Source organism: Tamandua tetradactyla, chromosome 2, assembly GCF_023851605.1.
Source record: "Tamandua tetradactyla isolate mTamTet1 chromosome 2, mTamTet1.pri, whole genome shotgun sequence".
Classification (NCBI taxonomy): domain Eukaryota; kingdom Metazoa; phylum Chordata; class Mammalia; order Pilosa; family Myrmecophagidae; genus Tamandua; species Tamandua tetradactyla.
In genome coordinates this window covers 102,677,537-102,697,743 of record NC_135328.1, presented here as the reverse complement: position 1 = coordinate 102,697,743, position 20,207 = coordinate 102,677,537, and the positions used below count along the sequence as shown (strand labels likewise).

The following is a 20,207-nucleotide window of genomic DNA, read 5'->3' as shown; positions in this document are numbered from 1 at the left end:
GGTGAAGTTATAACAGAGAAGACAGGATTTAACAAACAATATGACCACTGAATCATTATACTGATATTTCTTTTTTAGTCTCTAGTGTCTTGGAGCAATTGGAAGGAAAAACCTGAAATTGCGAAACTATAACACATACCCAATTTTGAAATCTGACCTACAGCTACTTGGTTTTTGTTTTGTTGTTTTGTTTTGTTTTGTGAAAATATGAGACTTATAAAGGTGTCTCACACAACTGTGGGAATGGAAGAGTTCAAAATCTGCAGGGCAGGCTGTGAAGCTGGTAGCTCTGATGAAGCATCTGCATGAATTCCACAAGAGAGGCTCACTGGCTGAAGAAGCTGTGAAAAAATCTCTCCCACCTTAAAGGCCTTCAATTGATCGGATGATCTCATTGTGGGAGACATACTTTAGTTGAACACAAATGTAATCAGCCACAGACACAATCAACTGACTAAAGATTTAATACACCAGCCTTCCGGTTTATCAATCAGCCATGAAATATCCATGCAGCAATGGTCAGGCCAGTGCTTGCTTGAACAGACAACTGAGCAAAATCACTTGGCTATGTTGACACCAGAACATAACTATAACACTGCTCTTCCTGGGTAACTTCTAATCTGTTTCCTATTTCTGTGAATTTGCAACTTTTTGTCATCTCTTATGAGAGACAGTAAACATTTTTGTTTTTATGCATCTTGCTTATTTCACTGAGCATAATATTTTCAAGGTCCTCCCATGTTGCATCATGTCTCATAATTTCATTTTTTAATGGTTAAATAATATTTCATTCTGTGTATGTACCACATTTTGTTTATCCATTCATATGTTGATGGATTTTTGTGTTGTTTCCAGTATTTGACTGTTGTGAATAATGCTACTATGAACATTGGTATACAAATATCTGTTTGTGACCCTGTTTTCACTCCCTTTGGGTAATTACCTAGAAGTAGGAATGCCAGAATTATCAAATGATAATTCTATATTTAACTTTTTAAAGAACCATTATATTGTTTTCCATAGTGGCTGTACCATTTCACATTTCCACAATGCACTAGCGTTCCAATTTCTCAACATCATCTCCAAAATTTATTTTCCATTAAAAAAATAGCTATTCTTGTGAGTGTGAAGTGATGTCTCATTGGGATTTAATTTGCATTTCTCTAATGGCTAATAATATTGAACATCATTTCTGTGTTTATTGGCCACTTGTGTATCTTCTTTAGAAAGATGTCCATTCAAGGCCTTTGCCCATTTTTAAATTAGGTTGTTTTTTGTTGTTGTTGCATTGTAAAAGTTCTTTTAAAATTCTGGATATTAAATTCTTATTTGATATATAGTTTGCCACTGTTTTCTTCCATTCTTTAGGTTGTCTTATCACTTTCTTGATAATCTACTCTGATGTACAAACGGTTTTAATTTTGATGAAATCAAATTTATCTATTGCTTTTTCTTGTTGCTTGTGCCTTTAGTGTTATATCTAAGAATTCTTTGCAGAATCCTGGGTTGTGAAAATCTGCCCTTATGTTATCTCCTAAAAGTTTTATGGCTTTAGCTTTTATATTTAGATTCTCAATTCATTCTGAGTTAATTTTTGTATATGTTGTGAAATATGGGTCTAACTTCATTTTTCTGCATGTGGATATCCAATGCAGAATTTCCCAATCCAATTTGTTGAAAAAAATTCTTTCCCACTTTCCCAAATATGGTACTTACCACCTTTGTCAAAAATCAATTGATGATAGACATATGGCTCTATTTCTGGACATTAGTGTCAGTGCCATGTTGTTTTGATTACCGTCACTTTATAACACAGTTTGAAATCAAGACATGTGAGTCATCCAAATCTGTTCTGCTTTTTCAAGATTGTTTTGGCTATTTCAGTTTTGAAATCTGTTCTATAACTACTTGTTAAAATGTACTTTGAAATGTATTGCTTCTTTATATAGATGTTATATTTCACAATAAAAAATGTTTAAAAAAAGAAATAAGGTGTGTAAAAGCACAAAGTGGGCACAAAATAAATACTATATATTATTTATATGCATATACTGTATAAAGGAATTATATAATTCCTTTAAGCCTTATGCAATAATGTAGTTTCATTCATTTTTTAAATTAATTCATATGGATTTCTGACTTTGTCCTCATTAAAATTCCACTTTAACAATAATGTGTTTACAAAATAATGAAACTTTAAAAAAATTAAAACTATGGGTTTATTTATTAAAATAAGCATTCAAAGAAATCATGGGATCTTAGAATTGTCACAGGTATTAGAAGTATCTAGTCAAAATTAATTGCTATGGCAGGAATCCTTTATATCATCCGATATTCCTGGGGCAGCTCAAAAAAGGATGTGGTTCTTAACCTCCTCACCAGAAAAGGATGCGGGGAGAGATGTCTTTTTGAAGAGAAGGAACCAGACTAGAAGAGAAGCTACAAGTATACCAGATGTATCAGCTATTTCTATTAGAACCACCCTCCCAGATAATCTTAAGGTCTCCACAGGAAGCAGCTAGCAAAGCCATCTCCTCTGCTTTTCTTGGGAAGGTTGTGGGAGGTGACTTGGACCATCCTTCATACACAGTGAAATGTCAAAGAGAGTACTGAAATACATGGCAGTATTTCCCCCAGGACAGCCACCTCTTTCAAAAATGATGATAATTTTTTAAAAATTGATAAAAATAGATGCTGAAGTTATTCTGAAGTTCCTCCACACCAGTGCAGACCACCTCAGAGACTATAGTTGCAATCTAACCCTTACCCTAAGACTATTTTCTTCTCAAATCTTTGAACCTTCTGTGACATCCATTGGATTTTACCCCTATTCTTTTGTCCTTTGGGCTTCTTCTTCATTTGCCTTCTTGAGGTCATCAGACATTGCCTGCTGTTATTCATTTCAGAAGTTCAAGGCCACATTCCATCCAGCATCAAAAATTTTAGGAACTACTCACACTATTTAGGTGTAGCCTTAGAGACATTTCAGAAGCACTGTTAGTAAGATCTAACAGTCTTTCTGATTTTCTCCCAATTCGATATTATCCAATCAGTTAATAGACAAAACCAATGTTTTCATTTCTTCGATCTGCTTCAGTTTGTTTTATCACTTCCAATTTTACAGTAAAAGGTAAGATTTTTCTCTCTCTATATATATATATGTATTTTTTTATGTTTCTCATTTAGGAGTAGTCATGATGTTGTAAATTATAGAACAAATAAGAATTTATTTATTTCAATAATAAATGGAATTTATTATTGCACTGCACTGGAATTCTAAGGATTTAACTTTATTGGCCACTCTAGGGCTACTGAGCCATTGAACCACAAAAATAAATAGAAACTCATCCCTATTACTAGGACCTCTGACTTATTCACTACAAATAGTAATAGATAGCATGAATTTTTCTTTCAATGACACAAGCATATCTTTACCAAAAAAAAAAAAGTTTCTGGTTAAATGAAAATGTTTATAAGTAAAATTTTAAAACAGATTAAACAAGTTTATAAGGTAAAAAAATTCATAAATTAAGTATTTATAAACCAAAGAATGAATACAGATTGCATTACAATGTACAGAAGTGGGTAAAATCACTCTGGAAAGAGTGTGCAATAGAAAAATAAAGAGTGCTAAGGACCTAATAAAGAAAGCCAACATTTGGAAGTTGGATACAGACAGAGCCAGCAAGAGACTGAGGAGTTCCTCTAAGGTAAGATACCCCATAGAGAGTAAGTCACAGTAATAGGTGTGATGAGTGACTCAAAGATATATATAAGGGTTTTCATGTTATAATGGAAAATATAATTGTAAAATAAATTAAAAGGGGGAAATTCTCCTGCAGAGGTTGAAGAACATTTCACCAAGGAATAGAAAATCAAAGTTCAATTCCCAGCTCTGACTTTTACTAGATAAATGACATTGAACAGGATTCATAACTTAACCTCGGTACCTCATTCCACTCTTCTGCAAAGGAGAGATGATAATACATATCTCCAAGTGCCTTGTGAGAATTCATCAAATTAATGGATTTGCATATACCTCTTAATCTAAAAATCATTATACAAGCATCAGGCACTTGCCTTGGCTCTGTTTATAATTTGCATTCCTACAGGACTGGGACCCATCCCACCCACTCCTCTCTTACCAGCCCTCTGCCTGAATCCAGACCTCCTTATGAAATCTGCCAGCTCTCTGTGATCTTTCCTGTGCCTACTAACCATGGTTTAGTGCCAACTGCCCACCACCTAGGCCTTATACCACTCCAGTTGCTGTGTTCTAGCTATATTGCTGATTCCATTCCTGATTCTCTTCATCTTGGTCCACACCCCACCTTCCATGAACCAACAGCTTATGTACTCCAAAGTGTAGTTTCTGAGTCAAACCCAGAGCTGACAACTAGATCCAGAATATATACTAAGATCCTATACACATTTTGTTTAGTCACAAAGATTTCTCAAAGTTCTTAGGACCAAAGTATCTTGTTTCTTAAAAGGTGATATCTATAGCAAAACATGTATCCATATTAAATAATCAATTTCCTACACATAGGCTCTCAATTTACAACACTAATAAGTGCTTTTGTTCTTTTAAATAGTCTCAAAAACTGAAACTATACAGACAGTATCAGAATTATTTCTGAAAATCTCTAGTCTGACAAGATATTCACACAACTTATTTAAAAATTTGAAGATCAAGTTGTTTTCAGTGAAAATGAGTAAGATTCTAAAATTACAAAAATGTCTATGTAATAATATAGCAACTTGTTTTATGAATTCACTGGGGGAAAAAACCAGCCAACCACTTGTTGAGTTGGGTCCAAACACAATCCATCATTGGATCTACTGATACTCAAATTATGATTTATTAATTGTTAAATAGAAAAAGGTTACAAACTAAATAGATATTATACATTTAATTTTTCAAACAGTTGATTTACTCTACATACAATACAGTAATCCTTTTAGCCAATCATTTTGAAAACAATAAAAAATACAATTGTGTTTCTTTACTTTGATCTTTGGGTTTGGGAAAAGAGTTAGGACAGGAAAGTAAGAAAAGGCACTATGTGAATATCAAATGACACCTAACAATTTTTAAAACCCTTGCAACAGCTTTATGCTTCACCAAGCTCTACTTAAGCACAGAGAGAAAATTAATAGCTACCCATGACAAGGTATTACAATAATGCCATAGAAGCAGTTCCTAGCTCCTTAATGGGAAGTTACATGTCAAACTAAAATAACTCCAGGTCTTTCGTATTTTATAGTAGACTAATAATTTTTATTGCTATTTTTTAAAGGCTGTCACTTTTCATTTTCTAAGAAATTTAATTACATTAGCCCTTCTCCAATCATCAACCCCCCTCCTGGCTCACCCCTAGTTTACATGTAAGTGAACCTGCAATGTCTTAACCTCAATTCTTAAGCAGAATATAAATTTCTGTAACTTTTTCATATGATATAGCCAGTTTACTACAGATTCCCTAAGGAAATAAGCCTGCCTCCACTGGCCATAGGGACTACAAGAAACCATAGGGACTACTAGAAGCCAGAAATGGGTGGGTTTTCAGGATCCACTGTGATTGGTTATATGCATTCATAGGACTCTGCATTTTCCTTTCAAACTATTTACCAGTGCATAAGTATACATTTGTGTGATATTATATTCTAATATTTTTACTGTTTCCAAATGGCAGTAAGATCCATGAGAACAAGGATAATGTCTATTTTTCCCAACAATATAGCTCCCAGCACCCAGTTCAGTGGGTAACTAAAATGAAATGAGTGTGCAAAACATGTTTTACGGGGAAAAAAATAAATAAAAAATGATTAAGAGTTAGCATTGTTGTTAAGGAGTAATTAGGAATGGATCAGTGCCAATCACCAGACATGGCCCATTTAATAAAATTTACAGTGTTTTTGAACTATTAATTGATGATATCGCATTTTGAGCACATACTGCTTTCCTTATTATCTTTACTATAGAGACTGGTTTCAGGCCAAGGCCAATTAATGATGAGTATAGAGTGAGCATCCTTTTACATGCTGTATTAATAGCACTCTATTAAATATTTTGTGTTTTATAGTTAAATTTCTTTTTAAAGCCCAGTGGAAAATTTATAGTACCAAAGAAAAATATCTCCTAGAAGTATATCCCTTAATCTGTTATACTGGTAATAGGAAGGAATTTCTTTCTTTTTAATCTTTCCCCTTTAGATGATATAAGCTTCTGAAAGTGAGAGGGTCACCTAATGCCTTGGTAGGGTAGGTCAGTGGTTCTCAAATTTGAGCATGCATCACAGTCACCTAGAGGGCTTGTTAAAACACAGATTGCTGTACCCCACTCCCAGGGTTTCTGATTCCACAGGTCTGGGGTGAGGCCTGAGAATTTGTATTTCTAACAAGTTTCTAGATGCTGTTGCTGGTCTGGGAAACACTTAGAGAACCACCAGAGTATGTATGCAATAGTTGCCGAAAGGGAATCCTGTTATGACTAGGTTCACACAGAAGCCACATTCTTGGTTGAAACTGTCTCATGGAGAATATAAATGTTGAGTAGTAGAGTGGATGGATTATCAGAACGTGCTACAAACCATAAACTATGGAATATGTTATTAAATATGGAGCCCACTTTATTAACCTTGGATTTTTTTTTCTTTCAATAAAGTTTCTCTAGGAATTATCTTGGTTCTTTTTTCTTGGTTCCAGGTGCATGATCCTGGAATCAAACCCAGGTCTCCCGCATGGAAGGCGGGCATTCTGACCACTGAACTTACCTGTGCACCCCTTGTTTCATTTTTAATAATTGAAATTCTTGTGAGAAATATCTTTCAAGTTATTTTTGCCCTCAGTAAACATCACCTCTATTGTCTCCTGTGACATGCCTGGTCATGTCATTTATACTCTTTGGCCATTACTTCCTCATCTGTTAAAATGAACAGGACAATAACACCTGGGTGAATTGCTCTGAGGATTAAATGAGACCCTAAATGGAAAATATCTTGCACCAAAAAAGGTCTACGAATTGTACCTGCATAAAATATGCAGGTATTTTTACTCTTTATTTTTACTCTTTATTTTACTAATTCAAGGAAGTAATTCTAATGGCCTTGGGAGAAATGGCCCAACTACTTACATCTCTACAATAATACTGAAATTGTAAATCTTCAGTGAGGTCCCTAGTAGACTCCGCTTACTGTGGCAGAGAAATGTTTTTTGATTTGGAAATTTGGGTACAGGGCACCTTGTCAGTGCTCCCCAAGTAAACAAAATTATAAGTTAGAATCACCAGGGGCACTACTTAAATATACAGATTCCTAAATTCTACTCAGACCAACTAAAACAAGCACCAGAGGAGAAGCCTGAGAATCTTTAAACGATCACACCAGGAGATATTTTTGATCCGCTAGGGAAACACTGAAAGAGCGTCCTACCCCTTCTGATGATGGCTATTTTCTATTATATTCATCAGGCCATTGCTTACTAGAAAATTTCAGAAGTCCTTCCTGTCAGTAATTGTGCTCCTTTGCGCTGTACCAAAGTCACTTGAAGAGGTCAGTTGGAAATGGGATGGGGGGGGGGTTGTGTTTTGAAAACGATCTCATGGTGTTTTGAGCTAACTCACCGTTTCACACCGTTTCACCGGGCCTTGTGCCTCATTTCTGAATTGCCTGCCTGAACTTCTTCATGAACGTCGCCTATCAGGCTTCGTCACTCTGATGTCCACCTCGAGTCTAGTCTGTTTGTCCCTTAACTCCCTTTCTTGAGTAGAACATTTGGTGCTTTCCTAGCTCACGACACTTTGCTGGAATAGTCAATTTCCAGGGATTTTACAGGCTGGCCAAAACAGTTTGTTCGGAACAGGGACGCCAGGGCCGTGGACTGGCAGCCAGTCCACCGAGCATTTCCTCACTCGGCACAACCTCCCGTGACCTTGGAACAAGCGCCGCCCGCCCGCTCCTTGCCGGCGGCGTCAAGGGGATGCTCAGGTTAAACTTCAGAACTGAAAGCCGAGGAGACTTCGCCAGCAGGAGAGAAGACTCAGAAACTATACAGCAATTCTTTTTCTCTCCCCGAGGAGAACCTTTTTCATTCTTGGGGGGAAGGGAAAGAGTCTGCCAAACGCTCGAGACAAAGCGTGAGAACTCAGATGGCAAAAAACCGGGCTTCAGTGAGAAAATAGGAAGGAGGGAGGCTGAGGGCGGACAATCGGGTTAAAAATAGAAATACATCCTCCACAGAACTCGCCCTTTCCAGCTCCACCCTGGGGCGGGGAGCCGGGCCAGCGACTCGACTACGCGCAACAGCGCAGCCAGGCCGGGACCCGCCTCTCGGATCTGGCGACTGGGTTGGGGGCGGGGTCCCGGCCCGCGACGTCACCGCGCCCTTTGCCGTCACCTTCGGGGGTTTTCGCTGACGCACAGGCCCCGCCTCTTCCTCCTCCCTCTCTCCCTCACATCTCGAGCGTTGACTGTAGGGAGCGCTTCAGTCGGCTGAGGCGCAGAGGTTCGTACCTCTCGAGTGCGAGGCTCGCGTACTCCCAGGAGCCGCGCAGCTTCCTTAGCGGTGGAAGAAGCGAGGGAGAGTGCCATTTGCCGGCCCTCACGGCACCCAGGCCTCGCTGCGCACACCCTGCCCGCCCTCCGAGTCGGCCCAGCCGGTCGCCTGTGGAGGTGTGAGGCGACTACGGGCGAGCGCCGCTAGCAGCTTTAGTGGCCGCGGCCGGTGGTCCTCCCTCCGCCTCCTCCACTCTTCCCTCCCCCGCCCCGCCGCTTCCCTCCTCCCACTTCCCGAGCTCCGGCGTGTCCTGGCCACGTTCGGCGCTGCTGCAGGAACAAAGAAGGACCCCGCGGCGGCGGCGCCACCTCCGCCTGCGGCTCTGACCCGCTCCCGCTCCGCTGCGGCGGCGGGACTAGGGCGTTCTGTTCGTCAGTCCCGGAGGCTTCGTCCCTGTCCTATCGCGCCGGCGTCGCGCGTGACTCGGCTCCTGCTCTCGCGACCCCGCAGGGTGAGTGGGGAAAAGGGCCGGTCTCCTAGTGCCCCGGGGTGGTGTGGGTGGTGCGGGAGGGACGGGGGTACCGCGGGCCTCCAATAGGGCCCGAGTGGGCCTGGGATGGCGGCGTTCGAGAGTAGGGAGCCCTCCCGCCAGCTCGGGAAGCACAAAGGCGGAGGCGTCATTTTGTCATCGTGGCCTGAGGCCAGCTTTCCTGCGCCCCCTCCTCATTCGCACATGCACGGTCGAGGGAACAATGCCCGGCCTGCGGCCTCGGCGGGACGGAGCTCCGGGCCTTGCTCGCGGTGGTCCCTGCGGCGCTTGGCGTGGGCAACCAGAGTGGAAGAAACAAAGAGGCCGGGGCGGCAGCCGAGCCCCCCCAGCCCTCCCCGGCTCTCTGACTATCCGTTTGGGGTCGGGGGTCGGCTCGGCGCCGGCCCGGCCTGCGAAACTGCTGTTCTGCATGACTCAGGGGTTTTTGGAGAAGGCCCTGGCAGGCTTTCCTGAGCGAGGCCTTTGCTGGGAGGGGGATGGGGCCCAGTGAGACTCGAACTTGTTTTAAAATCAACTGTAACGTGGGAGTGGGTTACTCTCGTCGTGTTGTACTTTTCCCAAGGTTGCCGCGTTTCGCTCCCAAGATCCCTTTTAGAGAAGAGAATCTTCCCTTTTGTTTCAGGCATTTAGGCTGGTGAGCGTAATATTTTAGTCGGTTCCACGCAGTCCGTGTGGTTGTGGTTTGGGAAAGGGCCGGGTATCTTTATTGAGTACCTCCTAAGAATCTGATGTTAAGGAGATATTAAGGAAGTATGTAGGTCACAGAGCCCCTGTTCTTTACAGACTTTTAAATTACTCATTTTTAAGAGTATTTTAAAAGTAGGATTGCAGAATTCAGTTGAGGAAAATATTGGAGTTTTATCTTTACATTTTTTCTTAAAATGTCCAGAAATTTTAAGAATTTATTGTAGTGTGTTTTCCTCTACTTTGTATGTCTTAGGCCTGATGTTAGGCCTGGAAAGGAGCATTTAAAAATCATTCTGATCCACTTAATTCGTCAAAAGGGGGAAACCGAGATCTGGGAAGGTAGAACTTGCCCAAGGTCATTGCCTAGTTGGTAGTAAATTAGTGACTGGAATGCAGGTCTCTTAACTCCCAGGTGAGTGGGCGATCTACCATCTCCATATCATGTACACCTGAGAGAACTTCGGTCCATAAATGTGAAGCCCTTGATTTAGATTTGTTGTTGGAGGGTTTTTCAGTTATATTCCCAGGTTTCTTGTTTGTGTTTTAAAACTATGAATTAGAGGAAGCCACAAGCATAAAAATATAAACGTTCCATTTATACCCGCGCTAGCACATGCATGCTTAAGTTTCTAATAACTATAAAGGTACTGATACTGTATTTTCTAAAATACTGCCAAGTAGGAAAATACTGTGCCTAATAGTGAACTCTCAAACCACCTACCCATCCTCCCCAAATTGCCACTGTTGGTGATTTTTATAAACAACATGACCATTTTTGTCTCATGAGTGATTAAGAAGCTTGCATCTTCTAGCTTGATTTGAGATTGTGCTCTGGTCCTCCCTACAGTAGGGGGGGAAAAAAGCTGTAGCAGTCTTTATCAGATTTGTTTTGTTTTTGCATTATGTTTCATGTATGAATGCTGCATCCTTAGTTCTTGAGGTTGTGTAGGAGTTGGCAGGCTCTGAGATATAAATAGAAGCTGATTTCAGAGGCCCCTGTTGACTAGGTTTTATGTGAGAGCCTCCATCGAGCTCAGCCTGTCACATTGCAGCCTTGTGACAGGCTGAAGCACCCTCCCATGTGATCCCAGCTTCTGAGAAATATTAAGGCAAGCTGTGCACATGTGATGGCATTTAAAAGCTGGCTTTCTAGGGGGAAATCTAAATGATGGGAAGCCATTAGAAGACTCTAATGTCTTGGTTTTTTTAGAACTGGAGGTTATTTATAGTGCTAAAGGAGCTGTATTTTCTAAAGAGGGAAAGGTGGAAAGTCAGAGTGAATGAAATTAAGATGAAATTGTCAAAGTGGGTGAAATTATTAGATGAGATTTTCTTGTCACAAACACCGAAGACTTAAGAATTGGGTTAACTAAATGCCCTTTTGCTTTTAAAGCCAATGTGCCATGGCATTGTAAGTGTATATAGAAAGGGTTAGCCAGCATAATTCTTAAGCTCACCTTTTTGCATAGGGCAGATTCACACTCTTTGTGCGTGGTAGGAATGGAAATAAATACATGATTTATTTGAAGCATTTTTATGCTTATATTTTACTCAAGAAATTTCATAAAACCCATCTGAAAGTGTTGATTAGTAAACTTCATAAGTGATGTTGAAATGTTTACAGTACCCGCTTCCAAAATGAGTCAGCTGAATTCCATTTACTATTTAAAGAGACACTGTCAACTAAATTAGTGCCATTCGAAATAAGTTGTGAACCTTGGTGCTCCATACAAGGTTGGTTTGCTTGAAATATCTGTATATAGTATCCTTTTACTAGCAAAAGGAAGGATTACTGTTTTTTAAGTAAATGTTTTGGGGAATAAGTGTCAGGATTCTGGCCAGGTCAAAATTGGCTAGTCCCTTCATCCTTTTGGTAGTTTTTGGTAAAAAAAAAAATGTTACTTCTTCAATGTTCTTATAATTCACTGAAGAGTTCATTATAATGTATATGGTTGTTGGAAAAAGCAATAGGAAATTTAAGGCTCATGTTTGAAGTACTTTCCTCAACTTACATAAAATATTTTTAGATTAGTAAATCATACTAATCTCCATTATAAACATTAACGGTACATTTATCAAAAGATAGTCACCACAAGTTATAGCACAATTTCCCCTTAATAAAATGCTCTCAGATATGCTTTTCATACATATTTTTTAAATGATGAAAACCCTCCACAGTTTTCCTCTTTTTAAAGTCATTCTTACTATATATTTTCTTGGCAGCATGAACCTCTTAAACACAGAGGAGAACTTGAGTTTAGCGAAAATTACTACTTATGTGCTAGTTTCAGTAAGGCTTCTGGAAAAGCATGAATACACTTACTGCATAACTTCTGGTAACCTAGCATTAAATATTAACCATTACTAAAGGTTATATACTTATAATGTTTTACCTTTATTATACTGAATTCGATCATGGGAAGATTTCATTATTTTCTGGTATGAGGAAGACAAGCACATGTTAAAGGTTTAATACCTAAAACCTTTGACTAGGAAATCTGTGGCTGATAATTTGTGCATTGCAGGTTTCTAGGTAATACGTTTAAAGTACTCAGAACTAGATTTTCACTTCTCAACTGTAGAACATAAAAGGAGGTTCATGAGTAGCTGACCCCTAAATTCCAAAAAGCTTCACTTACTGGTGCCAAATAACAAAAAAGGGTTAGTTGGTCTACCAGTTTTTTTAGTATTCTAAAGGTTAAGTACAGATGCCCAGTCTCATAACAATTATGGAATCAGATTTTTCATGGGTGGGGCCCAAGTGTGTTCACGTGTTCATTTTAAGAAAGCTTTATAGCTAGAGTCAATATGCAGCTGTTTTTAAGAAGTACTACTAGAAATCAAGAGTCAGTGATTAATTGTGATTATTGTAGACTTTTTCATTTGCAAGTTCCATTTCATCTTTTTAGCCAATGAAGTAAAAATAATTTGAAATCATCTGCGTATAGTGCAAGAACAAAAAATGACTTAAAGATACAAATTAAATTGTCTTGTATCTTATAGTTAAATAAACATAATTATGGTACTCCAGCAGGCTGATCTTTTTAGAAATTAAAACAAAAAGTAATAGTGACAGGTAGAATAGATTTTAATGTTTAATAATAGAATTTTTTATCCTAAAGAATGTTGTCATTATAGTCCGCTATTAAACTGAAACACAATTCCCTCTATGCCCTTTGTCTGTAAAGGCAACATATTACTCATAATTTCTTTTGCTCAAAAGAAATTTGAGTTAACTTACTCTAAGAAATTAATGATTAACTTACTTTGAGCCTTTGTTAGAAACTGACTTGAATTTTAGAAATAATAAAGGTACACTGGTGCCTGTATCAGAGTAAGTTAGTGATTTTATTTAGGTGACATGTTAATTTCTGATTTTTTTTTTTTTTTTTTTTAATAGCAGAAAAATATGGCTCAGGAGACTAACCAGACCCCGGGGCCCATGCTGTGTAGTACAGGATGTGGCTTTTATGGAAATCCTAGGACAAATGGAATGTGTTCTGTTTGCTACAAAGAACATCTTCAGAGGCAGCAGAATAGTGGCAGAATGAGCCCAATGGGTAAGTTTCCAAGGAAAAATACATGAAGAACTGGTGACTTGGGGCCTGAGACTGAGAAAATGCTGAAACCCAAAGAGAGAGAGGAGGGACCCTCAGCAACAGCCAAGTACTTGGCTTGACAACATCAAGAAGAAATGGCTATCAACAAGTGTCTCTGGCTTTTTCAGTTTTCCTTTTTAAGGTTTTGTTTCATGCTTGGGTTTACTGGACAAACTTTTTTTTTTTAATATAAATATTTTTGTTTGGATACTCATTTAGGTGTAGGATTCTGCACGACAGTGAAAAGTACTTAAATCACTAACCTAATTAAATGCAAGTATTTGTTACTTATTAGTAGTCTTGATACTGAGTTTTTGTAGTGTTGATTTGATTCTTATAAATCCTTCCTTTAAATAGGAACAGCTAGTGGTTCCAACAGTCCTACCTCAGATTCTGCATCTGTACAGAGAGCAGACCCTAGTTTAAACAACTGTGAAGGTGCTGCTGGCAGCACATCTGAAAAATCAAGGTAAGATGGACCATTCTAGGATTTTTATATTACAAACAAGAAATCAAGATGTCTGTACTATCAGTACCGTTATAGTAAATATACTGATATATCAGCTGACCTTGGCTTTGCATGCGTGGCACAGATTCTGGTTTCCTTTGATATATGATCTTGTTGGTCTTTGAATAAAGAGATATATATATTATATCATAGTACATTCTGTAACACACTTTATAGTACTGTGTCAAGACTACTGTGCTTTTCTTTCCTTGTAATTGAGGTTTAGGTACTGTAGAGAGTGAGACTGCAGACTTTGTACACAAGGCCTTTTGCCAAAGCTGCCCCTGTTGCCGTTAAACAGATTACAGGCACAGCTGAGGATTTCTCAATGGCTATAATAGAACATTGTAACCTATACAAATATCCAACCTTGTGTTGATGACAAGCCATTCATTAAATTGTTTTCTTTTTATTCCCAACTATTTATGCTGGTCATCCTACATAACTTTTAAATTTTTAGGTTATCTAGGTCTGTTTGATCATGTTGGAAGTAATATATAATATAAAGTGCAACTGACAACTTTTTATCTCAAAGAAGTACCTGACCTTTAAAATAATTGTTTGCTTTGAACTCAAATAGAAATGTGACTGTGGCTGCCTTGCCGGTAACCCAGCAAATGACAGAAATGAGCATTTCCAGAGAGGACAAAATAACTACCCCGAAAACAGAGGTGTCAGAGCCAGGTATGCTTTTTTTTTTTTATTAGTTTAGATCTGAATTTGGTAGTGCCAGAAAGGGTTGGGGATGGGGGTTGTCTTTCCTTCCCATTAAAAGACCACAGAGATGGAAGAGCTGTAAAATACAGGCCAGGCAAGAGTCATGAGCTCTAAAGTGTCTTGAAGTGTAAAATAGTTACACACTTCACTTTTGTCTTCCTGTAACCACCACACATTAGCCAAGCTTTTGTAGTCTGGTGATTGGAGGTGTCAGAAGAGTTTGATGAAAGTAAAAAGTAGTTTACCATTATCTTAATGGTATCTAAATGGTGAGAGAAGGAACTGTTTAAACTGGTTAAGAACAGAAGAAATTATATAGATTAAAATTTGAATGCCATGAAGAAAAGAGTAGCAAAAGAACATATTGAACATCAAAACTACAAATGGAAGAAGTACAGAAACCCTCATGTAGTGTGCCTTTAAAATGCAGTGTGGAAAGACATTTTGGTTTTCTTTTAAGTTTTGTTTAGGTAGTGACTTAGAAGCTGTGCTAATATATCATAGCCAGAATGCTGTGAAGTTGAGAGAAGACTGACTTTGAATTACTGTGCTAGGCCCTAGAACAATGATCTTTGCACTCGTTTATCCCATACTTCAGTCAGTTCATTATTTCCTGGTAGAGTAGTGACTGCATTTATCTGATCATAACTTAGGCATTCACTGTAATTCAACGTTCTTATTTGCCTTTTCTGTATCATTTTTGCCTTATCCCCTTTTCTTGTATGTCTTAGAAACCACTGTTCATTTTTCAGATGTTGTCAAGGAAATAGCTGACCCCATTTACCCTCATATCATCAGAAAAAATTGGCAAGACTGTCAGGGTAGCTTACAAAGAATAAGATAGAATATTATTCTGTTAGTCTAATATTAGGCTACGTAATCCCACTAGATGTGTTGCTAATGCATGTAAATTATAAATTTGGGGGGCATTTAAAATAGGTTGTCATTAACCCAGCTTGCTGTAGGAGATCAGCCGTAGGTGCTGGTATATTTATACAGGAGTTTCAGTATTGTATAAACTTAATATTCTCAGGTTTTGAATTGATATTAAAACTCACTTTGCAGTATTTCTGATGTAGTTGACTTTTTGTAAGTAGAAGTAAATTTTGGTATTTTGTTTTAAAGAACTAGTGGTAATACGTGTTTTGATACAGTTGACTGCAGTTTTATTTTCATTGTAGCAGTTTTTGTTGATGTCATGTGTGAACTAAAACTTAGAGCCCTTTTAGGTTGAGAAAAGAGGGGTTTTTGTAAGTCTTATCTCACTGCCCAAATTATTTGGCACCTCTTTGAGATGTATCACAAACTAAAAACAAAAGCTTTGCTTTAAAAATCTTACTCTACTTAAAGAATTTTTATTCTTAATTGAAGTATCACAAGTACTTATTGTGCTGAAGACTGTCTTTGTTGCTAATCTTTAAAAATAGAAAAGCACAAGTCTTTGCATATGAAAATCCAGTACACTTGGGAAAGTGGCAAAAAGTTTTGGGGATCTATGCTGATTAGGGATTAATGTTTTTCTCTTTTCAGAATAAAATCAAAATGACTTGTTAATAGCCTAGTGCCTCAGAAGTTGGCAGCTTTATTCACTGTGAAGTAATGAATTTGAACTGCCCTAATTAGGAAGTTGGCAATTAGGAAATAGCAGTGCAGAAAACAACATATGACCAACATCTTCTGGATCTTTGAAACAGAATTAGGAATTTGTTTTCTAGTTCTGGCTGTTAAGAGTGAATTTAAAAGAATTTTTCAAGTGAAGTGATCATTTTACAATATTCAGAGGGCTAACAATATGGTGGTTGGCAAGAAGTTCTCAGGTTTGAAAGACCTAGTGTTAAAGTAGAAGATTCTATTTAAAGTGCATGGTTGTTTGTTTGTTTATTGTGGAAAATAACATATACAAAACAATAAATTTCAACGCACACCACAATTAGTTACAGAACAGATTTCAGAGTTTGGTGTGGGTTACATTACCACAATTTTAGGGGGTTTTTTGTTTTATTTTGTTTTTTTTCTGGCTGCTCCAAGACACTGGAGACTAAAAGAAATACCAGTATAATGATTGAGTAGTCATATTCATATGTTAAATCCTATCTTCTCTTTTATAACTCTACCTTCTCCTTTGATCTTTTTTTGTTATTTTTTATTGATGTATATATTTGCATACCATGCAGTCATCCAATAAAGTGCCTGTTTTTTAAAAAGCTTAAATGTTTTCACTAAAAATCTCATGATTACTATTTGTTTTCTTTATGACTTATTGTCAGCCAGTGAACTCATGATAAATTTCCAATTTTTTTTCCGTATTTTTCAGTTGTCACTCAACCCAGTCCATCAATTTCTCAGCCCAGTACTTCTCAAAGTGATGAAAAAGCGCCTGAGTTGCCCAAACCAAAAAAGAACAGATGTTTCATGTGCAGAAAGAAAGTTGGCCTTACAGGTACTATAGATCACATAAGAATATATTTTACTGCTAATATTTTACAAGCAGCTTTTGGTCATTTCTTAAGGAACTGATCAGCCTTAACATGTGATACAAAATGCCAGACTTTAAGGAATAGAAAAATTTCCAGAACGGGTTGGTAGGGTAGTAACAAGGTAAAGAAAACTGGATTTGATTTCTACCTATTTGTCTGTCTAATAATCTAAAACTCTTTATTAACTTCAGGCCATCTGAATTATTTTCCTTGATTAGATTGATAATTTATCTCTTGTGATTCTTTCCTTTGTGCTTCTGAAGGAAAGTTAGTTGAACTAACAGCACCTACTTTGAGCTACTCATAAATGTTCTTTTTTTTTTCTAGATTCTTTTTCCTTGTTTGCTTTAAATCTCAAGGCTTTATAGTTGTCTTTCCCTAGTTTTCACTTGAGAAGTCATTACACAGTTAACATGCGATAGGACTTGGATTTGAACCTGGGTCAGCCTGAATCCAGAGCCTGTATAAATTCTATAGGAGTTTATGGAAGAAGAGTACCTGGTAGAATTAGCTGGCAGATAGCCCATTTTTGTTTATTTGATGTGGAGGGTGTCTTACTAAGCACTTGACCCTCAACAGTCCCTATTGTCTTTGGAGGGGAAGACTATAAGGATAGTATTTTAATTTCTCACCATGTAGAAGGAGATTGAAAGCTTATTCAGTTTGGGGTTGTAGGCTCTTGTCAACATGTCTTTCATGTTGCAAAAAGCAATGAGAATCTGGTTCTTTTTATAGTGGCTTGACTTTTTTTTTTTTTCTTTTAAGTGCTACAAGTCCTTAAGTGACTACTCCCTCTTGTTTATACAGGGTTTGACTGCCGATGTGGAAATTTGTTTTGTGGACTTCACCGTTACTCTGACAAGCACAACTGTCCATATGATTACAAAGCAGAAGCTGCAGCAAAAATCAGAAAAGAAAATCCAGTTGTTGTGGCTGAAAAAATCCAGAGAATATAAATTACTTCTTGTGCAGAGACTGAAACTTTGTTTTTATTTTAATATATCGTAGGAAAACATTAAAGAGCAGATGCATGGCCATTTTCCTTTGATGTTCTCCAGAGTTTTACTTTACATTTGTCTGTCTTATTGATATTTTAGAATGTTTGGGTGTTTATTACAGGCAGAATTGGATAGATACAGCCCTATAAAATGTATATGCCCTCTACCTGAATAAAAATGGATGAAAATCTGCACAGCAAATTAAAATACACAAATACTAGGGACAAGAGTTAGTTCTCATGTGCCAAACAAAATACATGAAATCTCTGCATGTTTGCAGCATATCTGCCTTTTGGGAATGTAATCAAGGTATAATCTTTGGCTAGTGTTATGTGCCTGTAATTTTTTTAAAATGGTACACCAGAAAAGGACTGGCAGTCTCCTACCGTAGTTAAATTTCACCCTATTAATTTCCACAACATGTTCTTTGAAAGCAGGAAGAAAGCCTATAGAGGATCAGGCAGACCTTTCTGTGAACCTATGTTTGGTGCCATATGTAAGCCTGGTTACTTGGTCTTCTAAAAGCTGTCAAAGTAGTGAGACATTTTGTGAAAGGTAGACATTGCAACTGGTTATCATAAGAGTAAAACCATCAAGCCAACAGGGTCTTTGAGATATCTTTGAAGCTTACTGTGCTGACCTGCACCAGAAGATGTCTGCATTACTCTTGCTACTAAAAGTGTGTAGCACAGGACTGCACTAGGATTAATTTATTTACAAGAAGAAATTAAAACTACGTTTGTTTTTCACATACAGCAGCTCTTTCAAGTAACATGCATCTGAATTTTAAGTTGCAAAGGTATCTGAACAGTTAACTTTTCATGTGCATCTTTTGTTGAATGTTTTGGTTCAAGAAAGAATGTTTAAAGCTTTTTAAAGACTTCAGTTCTTAATGTAACTGTACCCTTCTGCATGGAAAACCATAAACAACATGGCTGCAGTAGACTTCTTAGTGGTATCAGCACCACTTGCAGAGGGCTGCTTTATCATATTGTACTTGGGTGTAGGACTCTAGTGTTCTTGGGTGTATTGCATGGGCTGCATTATCTACAGCATTGTACAATAACAACTAGAAAAGGCAGTATACTTCACTGATGCTTGTCTGGTAATATCACTTCTGTGTTATAATGGAAGGTTTTTTGTGATGTATGAAACTTGTGTTTTTTATATATAAATGAGTACAGTTAGATTAGTGTTGTGGTAATGCCTGTTTTCATCTGTAAATAGTTAAGTATGTACACAAGGCACTACTGATTTATTGCAGTGTTCAGTCCTAGTTTTTACTTTTATTCTTAAAGCATTCAGTTTTGCTTTCGACTTTATGTACCTTAGTTCTGAGTTAGATCTGCAGATGTGTACAGATAGTTCATATTTATGTATTGCACATAATCATGCTATTCAGCATTGATGCTATATTGTATTATGTAAATAATAAAAGCCATGTACAGAGGGAAACTTCCACTCGTTCATTGGGTTTTTAAGCCATAGTTAGAAGCCTAAACAGGGCAAATAGAAAATGCTCACGATCACCTTTTTAGTTGCCTACGTAAACTTTGCATGGCTATATTGTAGTTGTTTTGTTTTGTTTTGTTTTTGCCATTTCCATCCCTAAACATGTTTTATTCAAGTGAGAACTGTGAGTTGAGTTTTGTGAAACATTCTGTAAGTCACATGATAGTGTTTGTTTTTTTTAAGAAATAAGGCACATTTAGGATCAAAATAATCTTAAAACTTAGAAGGGAATGAAATTTGAACAATTACAGCCTGTCTCCTTTTTCTATTTTTTGTTTTATAAATGACTTTATGATAAAAATCCTGAAGAGTAAAATAAGTGTGACGTTTTATGAAAAAAAAAAAACATAGCCCAAGTTAGGTTTTTGTTTGGGTTTGTTCTGATGGAAAGCTAGACATACAGGCTTGGTTTCTGCAGGTATGATGCTAGACAATAAAGAACATGTTACATGCTGACTTTGCCAATGAGATAGCTTAAGCCAAGAGTGGATGGAACCATTGCTTCTCAGTTATGGGAAAACATCATGTGGTTCGCTTTTATCTGTCACATTACTTTATATAATGCTTCTGTTGCTTCATGTGGGGAGAATGCATGTGTGTAGAGGTCCATGTGCTGAGATGAGGGTAATATCTCCTTAAATAAGAAGGATATTTAGGAGTCAG

General features: G+C 37.7%; 2 protein-coding genes across 2 annotated transcripts in view; one reads left to right on the top strand and one right to left on the bottom strand.

The window, feature by feature from the left end:
- Positions 1 to 8,585, bottom strand: part of TMC1 (transmembrane channel like 1) — a 469,408-nt gene extending 460,823 nt beyond the window's left edge. Inside the window, exon 1 of the mRNA XM_077148434.1 lies at positions 7,625 to 8,585. The gene's annotated coding sequence lies outside the window, so the exon portion shown is untranslated. The remainder of the gene's footprint in view (positions 1 to 7,624) is intronic.
- On the top strand, positions 8,585 to 19,487 carry ZFAND5 (zinc finger AN1-type containing 5). The gene is made up of 6 exons (XM_077148433.1): positions 8,585 to 9,007; positions 13,134 to 13,293; positions 13,690 to 13,801; positions 14,421 to 14,524; positions 16,872 to 16,997; positions 17,842 to 19,487. Exons 2-6 carry the CDS (start codon positions 13,143 to 13,145, stop codon positions 17,988 to 17,990), a joined length of 642 nt encoding a protein of 213 aa, XP_077004548.1. The 5' UTR covers positions 8,585 to 9,007; positions 13,134 to 13,142; the 3' UTR covers positions 17,991 to 19,487.
- The last annotated feature ends 720 nt before the right edge of the window (positions 19,488 to 20,207 follow it).